This window comes from Hydra vulgaris, chromosome 05 (genome assembly GCF_038396675.1).
Source record: "Hydra vulgaris chromosome 05, alternate assembly HydraT2T_AEP".
In the NCBI taxonomy this organism is placed as follows: Eukaryota; Metazoa; Cnidaria; class Hydrozoa; order Anthoathecata; family Hydridae; genus Hydra; species Hydra vulgaris.
The window spans coordinates 38,890,047-38,907,565 of NC_088924.1; the positions used below are offsets into that span (position 1 = coordinate 38,890,047).

Consider the following 17,519-nt stretch of genomic DNA (forward strand, 5'->3'; position numbering starts at 1 on the left):
TAGATGTTAACACTTGGACTTTTTTAAATGATCCACTAATAAAAATCATTGAAACTTGAAAAGATTATGTGAGAAATTTTTTTTACGTTAACATTGGCCTAATCAATGAATAATTTGGTTAAATGGTCCGCCTAACTATAAAAACATCTGTATTTAAATTTCTTAAAACTCTTCAAAAAATTTAAATTAAACAAAAACTCACTATATGTAACAGCATATTAGTATCCAAATACAATGGGCCTAAAGTATAATCTATTATGCTTTCGCAGTTAAGAAAATCAGGTAGTGTAATTACATCTTCTCTAAAAGCAGAAAAATATTGAAATAATAATTTTTATACTTCATAATATTTAATTATTATTATTATTATTACCATCATTTAAAATTTAAGCAATTTCATTATATAAGATTTCTCTTAATTTTTTTAAACTATAGTTTAAAGATAACTCTAAGCCTAACCTTAAAGTAGCAACAGGCAAGTCACATGATTTATAGTTAACTTCTTTCAATATGGTACTCAATTTTAGCATCATTTGTTCAGCTGTATCTAAAATTCATAAAAATTATAAACTTATAAAAATATGTATGCCAAATCACACAGAACATTTAATAAATAACATATATTTAACTTACATAATAGAATTTTTGTTTTGGTTCGATAGATTCGAACTGTACCTAGCATGAGTTGAGCTGAAAGTCGTAAAGCAAATGGGAACTTTGGATTTATTATTGCATGACTGAAATTTAGAAATAACAAAATATACATATTTTAAATTATCATTTGAAAATAAAAAAGATGCATAAATTTAAGAAAAATGAAAAAACAACCATATACGAGCAATATTCACATTTTCGCAATCTTTAGCTGGTATCATTTTCTTGTATTTTTCAGGATCATAGTTTGCAGCTAACCTATAAAAATAAGTATAAAAACAGACTTAATATAAATACTTTTCCTAAAAATTTCTTCAAGTAAAGTAATTCAAGTACAGAAGAGAACTCTATTGAAATTAATTCAAATATTTATTTTAAATAAAAACTCATTTATGAGTAAAGCATTAATAATTTATGTCATAATTCAATAACAAATCCATTATTGCAAAAGTGCCTTAGTAAAATTGTATCTAATTGTGCTTTTATAATTTATTTTGATAAGCCTGATATTTTACATAAAAGTTTTTTTTGAACTATAAATTTCTAAACTATATTTATGAACTAAATATGACTAGAATTTCAGTAAATAAAACAAGTTAGATAAAATGTTTTAATATATTTGCCATATAATTTTCATAAAAAATTTTCAATGTTCTGAAACCATTAATGACAGCTACTAGTACTATTTCAATATATTTGATGTTAGTAAAATATGAATAAAAAAATGGTTTTAAGATCAAAAAGTTATTAAAGTTTCATACAGTGTCACTGTATAACAAAATTATAATATATGTAACACTGAAGTCTGTGAAATTATCACAAATGAAAATGTAATTTTTAAACATCAAAATGTTGCTTGCAACTTAAAAAAAATTACAGTTGGAATATATCTTCCATATCTGTAGTAAACTATTTTTTATAGCCATGTATGTATGTATGCACGTATGTATGCATCATCAAACCCAAAACCATTTTAAGTCAGCATCAGGTCAGCACATAATTTTGAAACAGGGTTTGACAAATCGACAACACTTCTAGGTCCGCAGGTAGGTTGGCATTGTATTTTTTATATATTTTATTAAGAATATAAATAAAATATTTGTTTTTGGTTTTTATTTTAGAGGAAAACCGGGTCAAACCGCACACCATGTTATTCCGTACACTGATCGAAATTATTAAATAAAAACTAAACGTTATGGCTATGAAAAAAATAAAAATAGATTCAAATACAGAACTATCTCCTCTATTCGAATTGATAAAATTATATGCTGATTCAACTCCATTTTTTCTTTTTTTATACGACTTTAAAGGGGAGTCAAAACTTTTTATATATTTTTTATCGTTGCGAACAAAATAGCCCTTGAACCGAAACTGATATAAAAATAATTTTAGCAATATCTTGTTGGAAATTTAATTTTAATTCTGATAGTATAATTTTTATGCAGCTAGAACAAAAAGATAAATTAAAAATCAAAAAAGTAAAAAAAACCTTTTTTTTCTGATAAAACCGTACACTCGATTAACTACTTAGTTTAGTTTTTCGCAAGTGACTTAGCACCTATCTTTATCTAATTAACTTAGTGTTAATTCTGACTTAACTATGAATGAAATATAATGTTTTTTGTTAATATAATATACTCTTATCCATTAAAAACAAATTATTATATTATTTTTCAATATAATCATCGCTCACTCAATTTAATTTAACTTACTCACTCTAGCATGTCAACTAAAAAAACAAAAGCATATAAGGAAGACGCTATACTAGCCACATTAACTGATACGAAAGAAAATAAAACATCACTGAGAAAAGCTCTATGCAAGCGTGGCATTCCAGTCTCAAGCCTCAAAAATCATAAAGAAAACAATGAAGGCTTCCATGGCTCAGTTGCAACAACGGTACCCTCTAATGAAACAAAAAGATTGATGGTGCATGCGTTCCAATAACTTGGTGACTGGGGTTATGGTTTAACCCAAAATGAAAACCTAGAATTTGTATGTGGCTACCTTAAATGTGAAGATCAATTGCACTTATTCAAAAATGGCAAGCTTGTTAAAGACTGTTTTTATGCCTTTATGAAAAGATGGTCAAAAAAAATTTCAACAAGAAAAGCTATTAACTTAGCATCTAAAAGAGCCCCTTCTTGTACACCAGAAATAATTGATTATTATGTTGAATGCATTGTCAAGCAACATCTACAGACTGGTATAACTTCTGGGTCGCATATTTGGAATTGTGATAAAACAGGTTTTTTGGGGGATCAAGGCAAATCAACCACAGTGTGTCAAAAAGGGACAAGACATGCATTTAAACTTACTGGCAACAATGAAAAAATTCATTATACTGTAAACATTTACTGCAACGCTGATGGGCATTTTGCACTACCATTTGTGATATACAAAGCCGAAAGAAACTTTTGTACTGACTTTGCAAGAGGTGGTCCAGCTGGCACCACAATATTCAATTTTAAAATCAGGTTGGATGGAGCGCGATACATTTATCGAATGACTGAAAGAAGTATTTATACCCGAAACTGAGAAAATTGGTGGTATTCATATTTTAGTATTAGACTGGCACACAACTCACATAACTTTGGAAGTGGTATTGCTGTGCAAAAAACACAATATAATGATAGATTTGTCTACCAGAACATTCTTCACATATTCTAAAACCATTGGATAGAGGTGTCTGTTGTCATATCAAACAAGCTTGGAAAAAAATTCTTACAAAGTATGACAAAGACTCAAAATGTAAGAATTTAGATAAACAAAATTTTCCGACATTCCTCAAACTGCTGCACGTGGTAAATGTTTTATACGCTTGCATACAATAGCTGGTTTCCAGTACACTGGCTTATTTCCACCTAATAAAAACAACATAAAGCATAAGGTATTAGCAAGGCATCAAACAAACGTTTAATCCACCTTCATCAACTTTAGCAGCCTTCGCACCTAGCACCTCCAAAGCTAAGACACAGCTTCATCATCTTCAACAGCCGCCGCAGCACCTACTCCAACTACACATCGATTACCATTTTTCTGAACTACACCAGCTTCAAGGTTTGATAGGTATCAAGCATGTGTTAAGCATTGTAAAATCAGTATCAAGATAAAGTTGAAGCAGTTTTTTCAAGCCAGAAATTAATCGCATGTTAAGAAACCGAAGTAGTGCAACATGTCAAAACTTGGCGGAAAATGTATTATTGAAGAAAATGCGATTGAGTTCCTCAAACAAAAAGATGAAGAAAAAGCAACAAAGGAAGCTGTGAAAGTTGCTAAACTTAATGCAAACCAGTAACTAAAGTTGCTAAACAAACGCAAACTTAACGCTACCAGCAACTAAACGATTAAAAGTTGCAAAATGTAAAAAGTGTAGAGTACAGTTACACACAGAAATGTTGCAATGCAAGAATTCGATGTGTCGAGACAGTTGTACAAAACATGTTTATTAAAGAAATATTTATTTGGAACTACATTTTTTGTTGCAAAAAATGTAAAAACTTAAAGATAGTTTCTTAAATATAAGTTGTGTTAAAAAAAAATAAAAAAAAAGTCAAAATTTAAAAAATTCAATGCTTTCTCAAGTGTGCGGTTGTATCAGAATGTTGCCTAAAACCGCACAACTATTTTTTCTTTACATTTAATATTTTCAATAACTTCATTATTATTTTTTTAGCATGTATTTATATTATCTTATCTTGTTTTTTATTACCCATCTAATAAAAAAAAATTAAAAAAAAAATTAAGAAAAAAAAGTTATTTAATTTTTATTGATGAGTGTGCGGTTTGACCCAGTTTTACTCTATCATATTTAGAATTAAAATAAAACATTTTTATTTTGGTTTTTAATCTATTTGAAATAATTTTGAGTTCTGCAAAAAAATTGCCGACCTCAGATATGTCAGGTCGGCAGTTAGGTTGGCATTGCCGAATGCTAAACCTAATTCCAAGGGCTGATAAATGTATGTATGTTATATGTATGTATTGTTTTATAATAAAACAACATGTAATACAATATAAATACATACAATAACATAATTATAAACACTGATAACGTCACATACCATACACAAAAACAATATAAGGTAAAGTTGCGATGCCGGCTATAGCCTTATAAGCAACATTTGTAAGGAAGGAAGTGTGAACTTCTTAGTCAAATGCTCTTTCACAGTGCTCTGTGATAAGACCGTAAGGACTTCTGGGAGCACCTTAATAACTGCAAAAAAAATTTAAAAAAAATAAAAAAATACCATATTAAACTCAGTTTTTCTTTTTTGCAGAGAGTAATACCTTGAGGATAAAACATCTCACTTTATGTTTTTGTTGAATAAAAGTTAGGCTAAAAGAAATGAACAAAATACTTAAACTTTTAATTATCACACAGAAAAAAAAATATCAAAATATAGCTATCAGTTTTAACTAAACTGTTTTTTTTTGAACAAATAATAATCTGTGCACCATTTAGCCATTTGAAAAACTTACCATATTGAAAATTGATTGACAATTACATAAAAAGTTTATTTAATTTCATTAATAATCTTAATTATCAAAAACAATGCCTCCTTTTTATACAGAAAATGAAGTAAAACTACACTTTATTGTTAAGTTCTTTAAAACTAGGCTTGCCGGAATATTTCATTTTAAGAAACATTACATGGCATTAAACTTTGGAAAGTTCACTGCAGTTCTTTTAAACTAATTTGATTCAATTTTTTGAGAATTTTACTCAATTTATCTTAAGCTCTACTTGTTAATACATTAGCAAACCTAAATCTGATAATATATAACTTATTTTAATTTAAACAGAAGTTAGTTGAGAAAAAAAACAATATCTCAGATTGTAATTAAAAAATATCTTGAGACAATAACTGCTCTAGTGGTGAACCTTTAACTGCTTAATCATACGTTTAAAATAAAAAAAATTTAAAAGACGTTTAAAATTTAATAAAAGTTTATTCTAAATGAATCAACAACTTATTGAACTAGAAACCTAAAATCTAAATCTTCTTGAACTCTACAATCAAATTATATGTTCTATGAAAAGTAGATATGGAAAAATTATCTTATTTTTCATTCAATATTATATTACTAAAATAATAATCCTAAATGAATTTAGAGTTTTTTCTCATTTAATCTTATTAATTTTTATATAAAAGATTTATTTACCTATCCATATGTGTCAGTTGTTATATATACCGCCCATAATTATTCAAGAGGTCGTACTTTTCAATATCTAAGTTTTACTTACTATTAGGAGAAAAACTAAAAAAAAATCTACCCAAAAAAATTAATATAAAATCCCATTAAATTAGTTCATAATTTACTTGTCTGTTAATCACCCATAGCGACAATAACCGGCATACATATTCTTGGCATTCTACTTATCCAATTGGCATAATGACTCATCCAACTTTTTAAAGTCAATATTATGCCACTAACTAATAATTTTTTTCCACATCTTATGCATTATTAAGCATTAGTTTTTAACATTACTTTTAATTCCTCTCATCAAAAATCTAATCTGAGAGATATCTTTTGATTGTGGAGGCTAAATCATTCTATTCAATATTTGATTATTCTCAAACTCAGTTAAGTAACTTATACAATTTTCTGAAGAATATGTTTTGGATTTAAGCTTCAAGTTATTTTTTTCTAAAAAAATAAACTGTTTCCAATTAACTCAATTTTCCAAAGGTATAGCATGACTTTTTAAGTGTCCAAGTAAACTACTTTTGTTATTATTCCCTCTATTTTTACAATGTCGACTGTGACATTCAAAACAGCACATCTTAACACTACACCCACCATGTTTTACAATCGATAATACACACTATTTTATCATACATTCAACAATTTTTTTTTTAGACAATCTCTTGAAATCAAAGACTTAAAACTTCAACATGTCGGTCCATGTTTAAAGTCATTGATGGTCCATCTTTTATGTAGTTTTGCCCACTTCAGCATTTTTATTAATTCTTATGATTTTTATTAAAGCATTTTAATCAAAATACTTTTATGTTTTTTAAATTATCTAATAGTGCAAAAATAAACACAAAAAATAGTTAAATACAAAATAGCATTTTTTTAAAAAGTTAATTTCATTTGAATAATTATGAATGGTATTGTAAACTGATGTTTTATTTTTCTTATAATTAACTTTTTTTATTGACTAACAATTTTACACATTTTTCAACATCGTTATTTTCTCTTTATTTATGCAGGCAAAATAGACTGATTTCTATACAAAATTTTATTTTTATTTTTGTAGGCTAAATAATTAGATATTTTGTAGGTTAAATGATAATAGATAATTTTGACTGATTTATTTTTGATTAATAAAAAAATTGAAAAAAATTTTACCTTTTAAAGTAGGAAAAAATTTATTAAAATAGGGGGAAAAAAATGAAATAGACCAATTTTATTTTTTTCCCCCTATTTTAAAATTTTAAAAGTCTATAAAAAGATCATCAAATATAATCTAGATATTCTTTAATGTGTTAGGTTTCTAGCATCAGGACAGGCATATGCTCATCAAGATCAACCTTTTATATGTAACATGCAATCCAGTCCAACCAATTCCATGTCCTGCTGCCTTAAAGGATTTACTATCTAACTGTTAAGCAAGGATAGAAGTGTACTTCTTGTCATAAATACTATCTAATAACTGTCATGTCTGCAGAAATATCTATTTGTCTTTTATATAGTTGAAAGTTTTTTTGTTTTGTTTTTTTTTTATTTTTTATTTTTTTATTATTCACCTCCCAATGCTGAGAAGGCCACTAAAGTTGAGGAGGCTACTTTTGTGGTTACAACTCTCTTTCAACTCTATATCTCCGAAACACAAACCTCGACAAACAAGGTCGCTGCGCGGAGAAACAAGTTGAGTGCGGTAATACCAGGGAGGTGGTGGAGATCGAACTTGGAACTTCTCGCTTATGAGGCAAGCGCTCTACCATTACACCTCTACCACAAAGTGTCTTGGTTACTGGGTTAGCTCACCTGTGTTAGCTCACCTATATATGTATGTCTGTGTTCATTCTAAGACTGTGGCCTCGTGTTCACTTATCCATAAGTTGCTATTTCTATGTTAGTGTTCTACCTGAACCTCTTTGCAGTGTTTACTCACCAACTTAAGTTCTTATATGTGTATTTTAGCAAAAAATCTCTGATGTATTGTTAGCTCAGTTAGCAACTAGTGACTCCAACTATAAAACTTGCGCTTCGCCTTTTTTAGTATTTTATTAGATGTAATGTTTTTCCAAATGCATTTCCAAAATATCCTGTTTAATGTCTTGAAGTACTGGTTACAGGAAGTAACTTCTCTTAATTACTCCAGGTAAGATTATGTTCACGATTCTTATGATCACCCTACTATTAGTATCATGTAATTCAGTACTCCAGTACTACAGTCAGGATTGCATTTTCAGGAAAAGACTACAAAAAAAAACTCTGATATATAAAATTCCCTGCCTTGGAGCTCTTGGTTAAGAAAAGGTTAGAGATGGTGTCTCAATAAAAATATACACCTTGAGAAAATTTAAATTGTATCCAGCTACTGTATAGTGGTAAGAAGAATAATTATGTAGACCAGCTTTGCAATCTTTCTTTATCTATTAAACTGGTGTAGATGTAAACCTATGTTATATTTTTCCTGCATAGGATGATATTTGATGGATCTTCTTTACTCTACTCATGGATTTTAGCTCGTGCCACATTGTTAGTGGCTATGCAACTCTTCCTGTTAGCTCCTAATGAAATAAGAGCTCTACAACGCTCTAAAACATTAATAGTTTTGAGGCCAGTTGGTAGCAAGGTTTCTAAACTCTGTGGTAGCTCTCAGAGATGTTGATTCTGTCAACAGCTGTAAAATATCAGAGTATTAACAGTATCATGTAATGCATGGATGGTGTCCCTGTTTAAAGAACTGTTTGTGCATTGTTGAGGACACACAATTAACCCTAAGTTACGACTTGGGGCTAATTAGCAGGATTGAGACAACTACATAATTTATTGCTTGGGATTTCATGTATTCTATGAATGAGTTAAGTTCTCTTCCAATATATCTAACTTAGCCCATGACCAAAGTAACTAAAAATATTAAACATAAAAAAATCCTCAACACCACCTAAGTTTTTAATATATCTATCACAAATATTCAGATCTCAAAAATTCAACAGACTGGCTCACTCTTCATGAGACTAAATTAAATTCGCCAGTTCCTTCTTCAGATTTCAGTATTGAGGGCTCTACTCTTTGATTTACAAAAACCCCAATAGTCATAAGTTTGGCATGGGCTTATACTTCAATACGTATACATTTTTTCATTACAACCACATTTTTTCACCACTTTCTTCATCATTCTCCTTCTTCTCAAGACTGAACTCTTAGATAAAATTTCTGATCAAATTGACCATGTCTTTTCTCTTTATCCTTTGCCAATACTGTTATCTGTGACTTTAATGCTTATCACACTAGATGGCTTGGCTCTAACACCACTAACCTTACTGACACTAAAATTCATAACTTAATGATTTGTTTTCCAGACAGTCCCAATCATTTACCATCATTCCTTGATTTGTGATTGAACTTCTTGTTTTCCTTTAAATGGTTCTGACCTAGCAATGATCTCTATTAATCTTTCATCTTGTACTTCTTCTACAGACTTATCATATCACCATATCATATTACTTACTGCTACCAGTGAGGTACTCAGGGTGGTATCGGTCATGAAATATCCCCCTCACACAAAAAAAAAGGTCACTATTGGAATATTTAAATCGTTTTTTTTTTATTGTTTATGCACCCTTCATTTAGGACTAAATTATTTATTGTAAAAAATATGACAACTGCATTTATGAAATAATTTAATTTTTTGGTAAAAAAAAAAATGTATAGTTTAATAATTTTTTTTTAAAAATAAGTTGTGATAAAACAAACAAAAGAATTATCTATGTATAAAATAATTTTAAGAAATAAATAATGAGTATGATCTTTTTCAAATAACAATTTTAGATTTTTTTAATAATTTTTATTATAGTTATTGCTTAAAGATTTTAACGCTGTTTAAAATTAAATTTAGTTATAACACAGAACTTTAAATACGTTAACAACACAATTTAACTTTTAACGTTATAAAAATTACTCCTTAAACTTATGTAAATATAATTCTGTATTTATGTATAAAATAAAAAATATTAAAAAAAAGTAAGCCACATTGATAAAGTTCAGCACTATGTTTATTGTTATAAAACGTATTGTACAGCTAACAAAAATGATAATTTTTTTATGTGTTTATTTGATTTAATTTGATTAATGTTGGACTTTATTAATATTGGAATTTATAACTTTCTTATAAACTTTTAGTTTGGGCACACATTGGCATGGAATTAACATGAAGGTTAAAAACATTTTCTCAAAAAGGTTTGTTTTGGTTGAGAATTATTGTCTTTTCATTATTTGTATGTTTATTGTTGTTTTGTAATGATTAATAGATAATATTGGTTTTATAAATTTTTAGTTAAAGTAAAAGGTTTTCTTGGCATCCAATCAAGAGATAAGCAATACTATTAAATATCTGTGACATGTACAAACTTGGAAAATCCAGACTTGTAGTAGGCATAATGCCAAACAAGATTTTATCACACACTGAAAATTGTGCTAAAGTAAGTCTAGTGTGCTTTTAGAAAGGCTCAGATATGGTATCAGCTATAAGAAATTTGATACCTCCATATACTCAGAAATACTTCATTGAGAACTATGACCCTAATCTTCATTAGGATTAGCAATTACCTACTGCTATCTGTCCTAAATATAATCTTCTTAGGATGAAAAAGAAGAAAAAACAAATAATGATCTACCTGGCCCTTTTGATTTTTTCAAAGTTATCCTTACGACTCTGACAAGATCAAATCCTTTGTGCTGTGGCCTTATTTTTAAAGTTGCTCGCTTTAATCCAATCGGAATGAGCCAAGGATCAGCTAAAACAGTTCCTTTCCAAGTAAAAAAGATCTCCAGAAGCAGCAAAAGATTTATTGCCATCTTGTGGGCCAGGTAAAGTGTTCTAGCGCTGTTGGCAGCCAGTTGGTTGTGAAATAGCACATCCAAACCTTTGTACTGTTTAAGATATTTTAATGTTTCCACCAAAATCGACTTTGATGGAAACATTAAAATGGTATTTAAGGAAACAAGTATTTTTAGTATTTTAGGATTAATCCTAAATTATATTTTCCCATGCATCTTGTACTGTTCACGATGCAAGGGAAATTTTTTAGATAGTTATTGGCCAAGTTTCCATGCAGCAGCAAGTTTGCAGCATTTGTGGATGGAGGCTCAATTGCTATTTTAGCAACAAGGGGGATTTAACAATCACAAAAAGTGTTAATTCTGAAAGATCAAGAGCACATTTATGTTTGAATCCTGTGTCTGCTGAGAAAATTAGTAGATTAAAATCTACTTTAGGCCTCTCTGTAAAACAAACTCACAAAGAAGTTACTTTTATCAGAATTTAAAGTGATCACAATCCAATTGAATAAGGTTTGATTGGAAAATAAAGTCAACTAGATTCTCTTGTATTTGAATCTTTCTACAATTCTACAACAATGGAATTTGATGTTTCCAATGGTGATGAACAAAGTGGAAAAGGTTACCACTCAGTTCTTTGTAATTACATTTTTGGATTGATTGAACACACCCTTGACTGTCGAGACCTCAATAGTCAAGGATGTGTTCAAGGATGCGAGACCACCAAATGAGTATTTAGTCAAAGTAGGCATTGATGAGGTGATGGGTTTTTCAAGATTTGTATGAATATATTGCATAGCCAAAAAGAAAAAACAAAGCATAAGTTTTCCTACTTAAAGGTTGCTTTTACTGCAGCTGTGGTCATGAAACTTGAAAATGCTTTTCTTAAATTAGGCTCAGATACACATCCCTGCCCTCCATGCAAAACTACAAATAAAGATTTTGGAAACCAAGAAATGACAGGGCAAATAATGACACTTGGGTTGACTAGATCCAATACAAACAATTTTTAGAAAGATCTCAATGTTCATTCAAAAAAATCAAAGCTCTTGTCAGCATGCTACAAAAGTTGTATGAACCTCCCTCTGTTTTCATCCAGATGAAAATTGTAGATATTTTGCCAATCATGGAATTGCACATGGTTCTAGGAATTACCGACAGGCTATTTTATTATTTGATAACCATCTTTAGCAAAACCAATTCTTGTTTTATGAAAGTTACTAACTGGTCAAACAAACTTAGCATCTACAAGCCACAAATCTATGAAGGAGAACTCTATGGAAACCAATAAAGGCATCTCCTAAACAATGTTGGGGTTCTAAAAGAATTGCTTGCAAATGTCAAAATTCAAAATCAAGGAGAAAATTTAAAATGTATGTATGTGTGACTGCATTTAAAAAATTCAATGCAGTCACACATACATGCTTTGGGAATGTCCTAATTTTCTCTTAATGAGATTCTATACTCTTTTTTGAGTGATTATACAAAGCCATTGGAATTTCAATTACACCTAAAGTTCATGCTGTTATCAAGCACATACCAGAGTTTATTGTCAATTGGGTTGAAAAGCATCATAATACTCAGTAAAAGACTCTAACTCTGCAAAAAATATTTTTAAGAGATCTTGGGTTTTGGAGTGAGCAAGTATCCGAATAAGTTCATTCAGATTTCATTAGACTATGGGAAACTTACAAACAAAATTTGGGCCATCCAGAGTACAGCAAAAAACTAAAAGATTGTACAGCTGTATATTGCTCAAAGCAACTTTAAAAGTGAATAGTGAAAAACCAAGTCAAAATTTGTAACTTTATTGAAAATAAAGAAGCTTGTAAAAAAGATAATAACAAACTTTCAAACTTTGATTTAAAGAATATAGAAAAATCTAACTCTTTTTATTTAAAAATATATTTTATAGTCTATGAATATATTTTATAGTCTAATAATATATTTTATAGTCTCTTAATATAAAAAATGGCTTTAAAAATTTGATGTGAATAAATCATATAATAGAAAAATAGAAAAAAAAAATTTAGAATAAATTTTTTTTGATAGTTTTCTACTTTAAAATAATCTCTGGGTAATTAACTTTTAAGATGACATTGAATTGATCTTTGCACATAAGTCTGATTAGGGTTATTAATGAAAATTGTAATAATTACTTTTCAATTTCTAATAGTCCAGAATATTTTTTACAAAATAGAGCATTCAAAAAAATTATTTTTTGTAGGATTTGATGAAAACACTAAAATAGCCATAGCTTTCTTGGACCTCGCAAAATATTTTTTTAAATTTGTAAAAATTATGTCCATGCATATACTTAAGAACTTGTAAAAAGTTTTTTACCTTGATGGCGATTCCATGCATATGTAGGCACATTAGTTTGGGCACCCAAGTACAGCACTGACTACCCTAATGCTGACTGGGATTTTTTTTTGTGATTAGTCTCCTTCGTAACATTCTGGATCAAGGCAGGTATGAAAACTTTTATTTCTTCTTATTGGTTCTAATTCAAGCTTCATTCTACTCAATTGTTTTCACCTGAAAACCATGGAGTAGAATGAGGCTTTTGTGCAAGCTGCTATAGTTTATCATAATTTTCATCTTTTTCAAAAGAGCAACTCTCTTGAGAACAAAAGTATTTTTATTATTGCAAGAAACCAATGTAAAAAAGTGCTGTCTGATGCTAACCTCCAATAATTCCAATTTACTAAGTCTTGCATCTTATCTCAAAAGTTAGGCTCATGAGTCTTTTGGAAAGTTTTCAACAGCATCATTAACATAGGTAGGTCTAACACTCCATCTCGCATTCATGGGACTAATCTTATTACCTCTCCAAGCATAAGGCTGAGCTATTTGCAACAAACTTTTCTTATGATTTGATTTTTGAATCTTATGGCCATAGTATTCCTTCCATTCCAGTTAAATAGTTTAACCAATTCATAGATATTCAAATCACTCCAACTTCTGTTAACAAAGTAATATCTCAATTAGCCTTTTCTATGGTTTGAGGTCCGAACAACATTCCTATCATTGTTTTACAAAAGTGTTTTCCAGAACTCTCTTAAACTCTTTAAAGTAGTGTTTGACTAAATCTTGTTTTACTGCTTGCTTGGTGTCATTAACAAAGGTAAGTTGAACATTTCATCTTTAATTCATGGGTCCATTAATTACTACTGAACTGTTTAAAAAGAATTTTTCTTAAATCTAATGGTCATACTCTGCTTGCTATTCCAGTTAAACAGGTTAACATAATGTTAGACATCCAAATCACCCCTGCTTTTGATCCTAAAGTTATTTCTCATTTAAAATCTTCTACGGCTTGCAGTCCAGACAACATTTCTGCCATTGTCTTACAAGACTGTTGCCTAGAACTCTCTTTAATTTTCTCTAAATTATTTACTAGGCATTTGACTGAATTTTATTTTCCTACCTGCTTTAAAATGGCATCTGCGGATTCAATTTTAAAAAACTTTAGAAAACATTCTGACCCCTCCAACTATCGTCCAATGAGTCTTTTCTCCATTATTAGCGTGGTCTTTGAGTCTATGATCAAAAAACTTCTAACATCCCGTGTTGAGTCTAATAACTTAATCTCTGACAATCAAAAAAAAAATTTTTTGATCTTCTTGTTCTACTCCTATCTGCGTTGACTACAATATTCTATTGTGCATAAGATAAAAGTAATATTTCAAGGTTCTTTACTTGGTCTTTTGTTGTTTCTTATCTACATTAATGACCGTCCTAACAATCTTACATTTAAATTTTAATTCTCTACCTTTATATATATTTATCTTATTCATCCCTGTATGGAAAACTGTTATCATATTTAGGCTGGTTCTTCTAATGACGCTCTTTTTCTTCTAGACAAGGTCCAAAAACGCATTATTAAACGTAGTTAAACCTGATTTATCTGTTAAACTTGAGCCTCTCTCCCATCATCATAAAGTTGCAATGCTTTTTTTTATCAACAAATACTATCATAGATGCTGCTTAAAGGAGCTATCATCTCTAGTTTCATCAAACAAAAGTTGCATACTTTTACTGATTTGTCCCTGCATGCCCTAGAAACTTTTATTCACATAATCATAAAGCTTTCTCTATAGTTCTCATCCTAAGGTTTTCAAAAATTAAAAAAAAATAACAATTTTACAATAACACTTTTAGTCATTAAACTTGTCAGAAATTTAATAAAATATTAGATTGCTAATTGAAATAATAATGAACCAATGAAAATTTACAAATGTACTGAAATATCTTTCAATAAATTAAAAAATGACACTGTGACATTACTAGTTATAGTAAAAGATCTATTAAGCAATTTTTAATAATCTGATTACTGCTTACTAGCAATTGAATATTTTTGTAGTGACCACAACCTAGAATTAAATTAAAATATTGATATTTTTTAATAAGATTTAAAGTCATTTCGTTTGGACAAAAGTAAAAGACAAAAATCAAAATTAAAAATAATTATGATAACTATTTTGAACATTAATAAATTAATGTCTTTGCCTTAATTAATTAAAATTAATGCCTGGTCTATAATGCTAATACAAAGTCAAACAACTTTATATTAGCACCGGGTGAGGTTTAAAGGTAAAAGGTAAATTAGAAAAAATTGTTAATTTTTTAGACAATAACAAACTACCTCGATGTATCACTCCTAGGTATCTTGACAACCATCTTCGCACTATTTTTAATAATGCAAAGATGTATTTGCATTAAACTTGTTTCATTTTAATTAAACACTATAATGAGTTTAAACATTTTCTTGCTTTTAGAACAGTAAAATGTCAAAGCTTACATAATTTAAGAAAAAATATTTTGCAAACAAATAAAAATTGCAAATATAATCTAGATGCACTGCTTTGCAGATTAACAAATTTTTTGGAAATTACTCAAACCTCAAATATTTTTCAATGAATAAATTTATTATTCATTGAAAAATATTTGAGGTTTGCTTCATTGATATACAGCTCAAAAACAAGATTGCTTGCAGTGGGCAATGTCATTATATGAAATATTCCTCCAATGTTAGAGAAAAGGTTCACTATTTATATTGTAAACTTGTTCAAAAGCACGAGTTCACAATATAGATATTAAACATTTAGTGGCATGTATCGAAACACCAAACAAAGTTTTTCTCTAATTTCTCTCATTTTAAATAATAAAACAAATATTTATACTTGTGAAACACTTTTGATATAAGGGTTCATAAACATGCATTTTTGGGCAGTAAAGATAGTGGTGCAACTCCCCCTCTGATTCCCTGGTTATACCTGGGAACTAGAGGTTACCAGAGCCATATTTAAATATTGTATAAGTAATTTATCATATATTAGTAATAAATTTTATTTTTAAATGTTTTTAAGTTGAAGGGAGGGGAAGGGGGTCAAATGCCCTATCCTTTATGTCAATGTATGCATTAAATCTCCCCCTCCCCCCACCTGAATATAAATATAACTCCCCCTCTCCACCCACCCCCCAACCCACCCACACACAATATTTGTTGGTGGTCTGGAATAAAATAACAGCAACTTTTTGTAAATAAAAATGCTAATTTCATTACAAATTTAATGTTAAAAAAGTCTTATGAAAAAATATGCACTTTTAGATGGTAAGCAGCGCCGTACTATCGCAAGTGCAACAAGTGCAATCGCACTGGGCCCCCTATTAAATAAATTAGAAAAACTTCTCCAATACCATAAATTACTACGAATTAAAAGAAAAAAAAAATTTTTTTAGTTTTTGCACAGGGCCCCCAAAAGTTACAGCACGGCGCTGATGGTAAGATGCTCTTTTAATGACGCCCTAGCTTACTGGATATGTCTGATGGTTATTGGACAATATACATTTGTAGCCTACTCTTATAACCATTTTTGGTAATCCTACAGTTAAGTGGTCTGAAATACTTCAATTTTTCTTTTTTGAAAAAATGGAGAAGAGTGTGAAAATGAATATCATAAAAAAAATAATAATAATGATAATAATTATTTATAATGATTATTTGTATATTTATAACAATAATTGTGAATATCATTCATAAAATATATATTTAAAGTAATAATTATAATATAATAAATATTTTATGTTTTTTAAAGTCTCTGCGAATGAGACCGCGTGTTAAAAATTAAACTTGACAACAGTTTCTTTAACAAACCTATAAATCTAAAATTTGTTACTTAAAACATCATAACTTTTTCTATTCTGTTTTTATAAATTTTTCAATTTCGATCATTTCTAAAAATACTGTATTTAAGATATATAACGTTCTTGTATTTAATCAATTTAAAAATTTTATGTAACGTACTTATAAATATCTTATGAAGTAAAAATAGTATAATAATGGATTTAACTAAGTTTATTATAACGTAAATAAAATGATAACTTCCTTATTCGAATTGAACATTCAGTAATAATTTCAAGTTTTATCACAAAGAATTTTTTTTAATGAATTTGCGTAAACAATGATATACCTGTTATTTTGTCCTGCTTTGTGAATTTTTGGTAATTTGTAAAAATAAAGTTTTTTGTAATTTGTAAAATAAAGTTTCACAGTCTAAATTACAATTACAATACACTAAATTACAAACAATTAATTTGCAAAAAAAGTTAAACTGTTCGAATTATTTGAACAATCACGTGTTTTCGAACATTTTGAAACGTTTTTAGTTAAGTAAAATAAGAATAGTTTTAATCTGGTTTCGAAAACTTATTCAAATCAATGTGCTTTGGTTTTAAAAATTTTGGCTAAAAATTAAAGTTTCGATCAAAGAGTTTTAAACGGAAAAAATCAGTTTTAAACCGTTCATATTAAAACAAACTGTAGTAAATTTAAATTTTTT

General features: G+C 28.8%; 1 protein-coding gene across 1 annotated transcript in view; it reads right to left on the reverse strand.

Moving 5' to 3' along the window:
- The window catches only part of LOC101241437 (double-strand-break repair protein rad21 homolog), a 57,930-nt gene extending 40,637 nt beyond the window's left edge, over positions 1-17,293 (reverse strand). Inside the window, exons 1-6 of the mRNA XM_065798129.1 lie at positions 17,151-17,293; positions 4,905-4,993; positions 829-912; positions 634-737; positions 460-547; positions 203-302 (exon numbers count right to left, since the gene is read on the reverse strand). Coding sequence (XP_065654201.1) covers positions 203-302; positions 460-547; positions 634-737; positions 829-912; positions 4,905-4,960 — 432 coding nt within the window. The 5' untranslated portion in view covers positions 4,961-4,993; positions 17,151-17,293. The remainder of the gene's footprint in view (positions 1-202; positions 303-459; positions 548-633; positions 738-828; positions 913-4,904; positions 4,994-17,150) is intronic.
- Between the last annotated feature and the right edge of the window lie 226 nt (positions 17,294-17,519).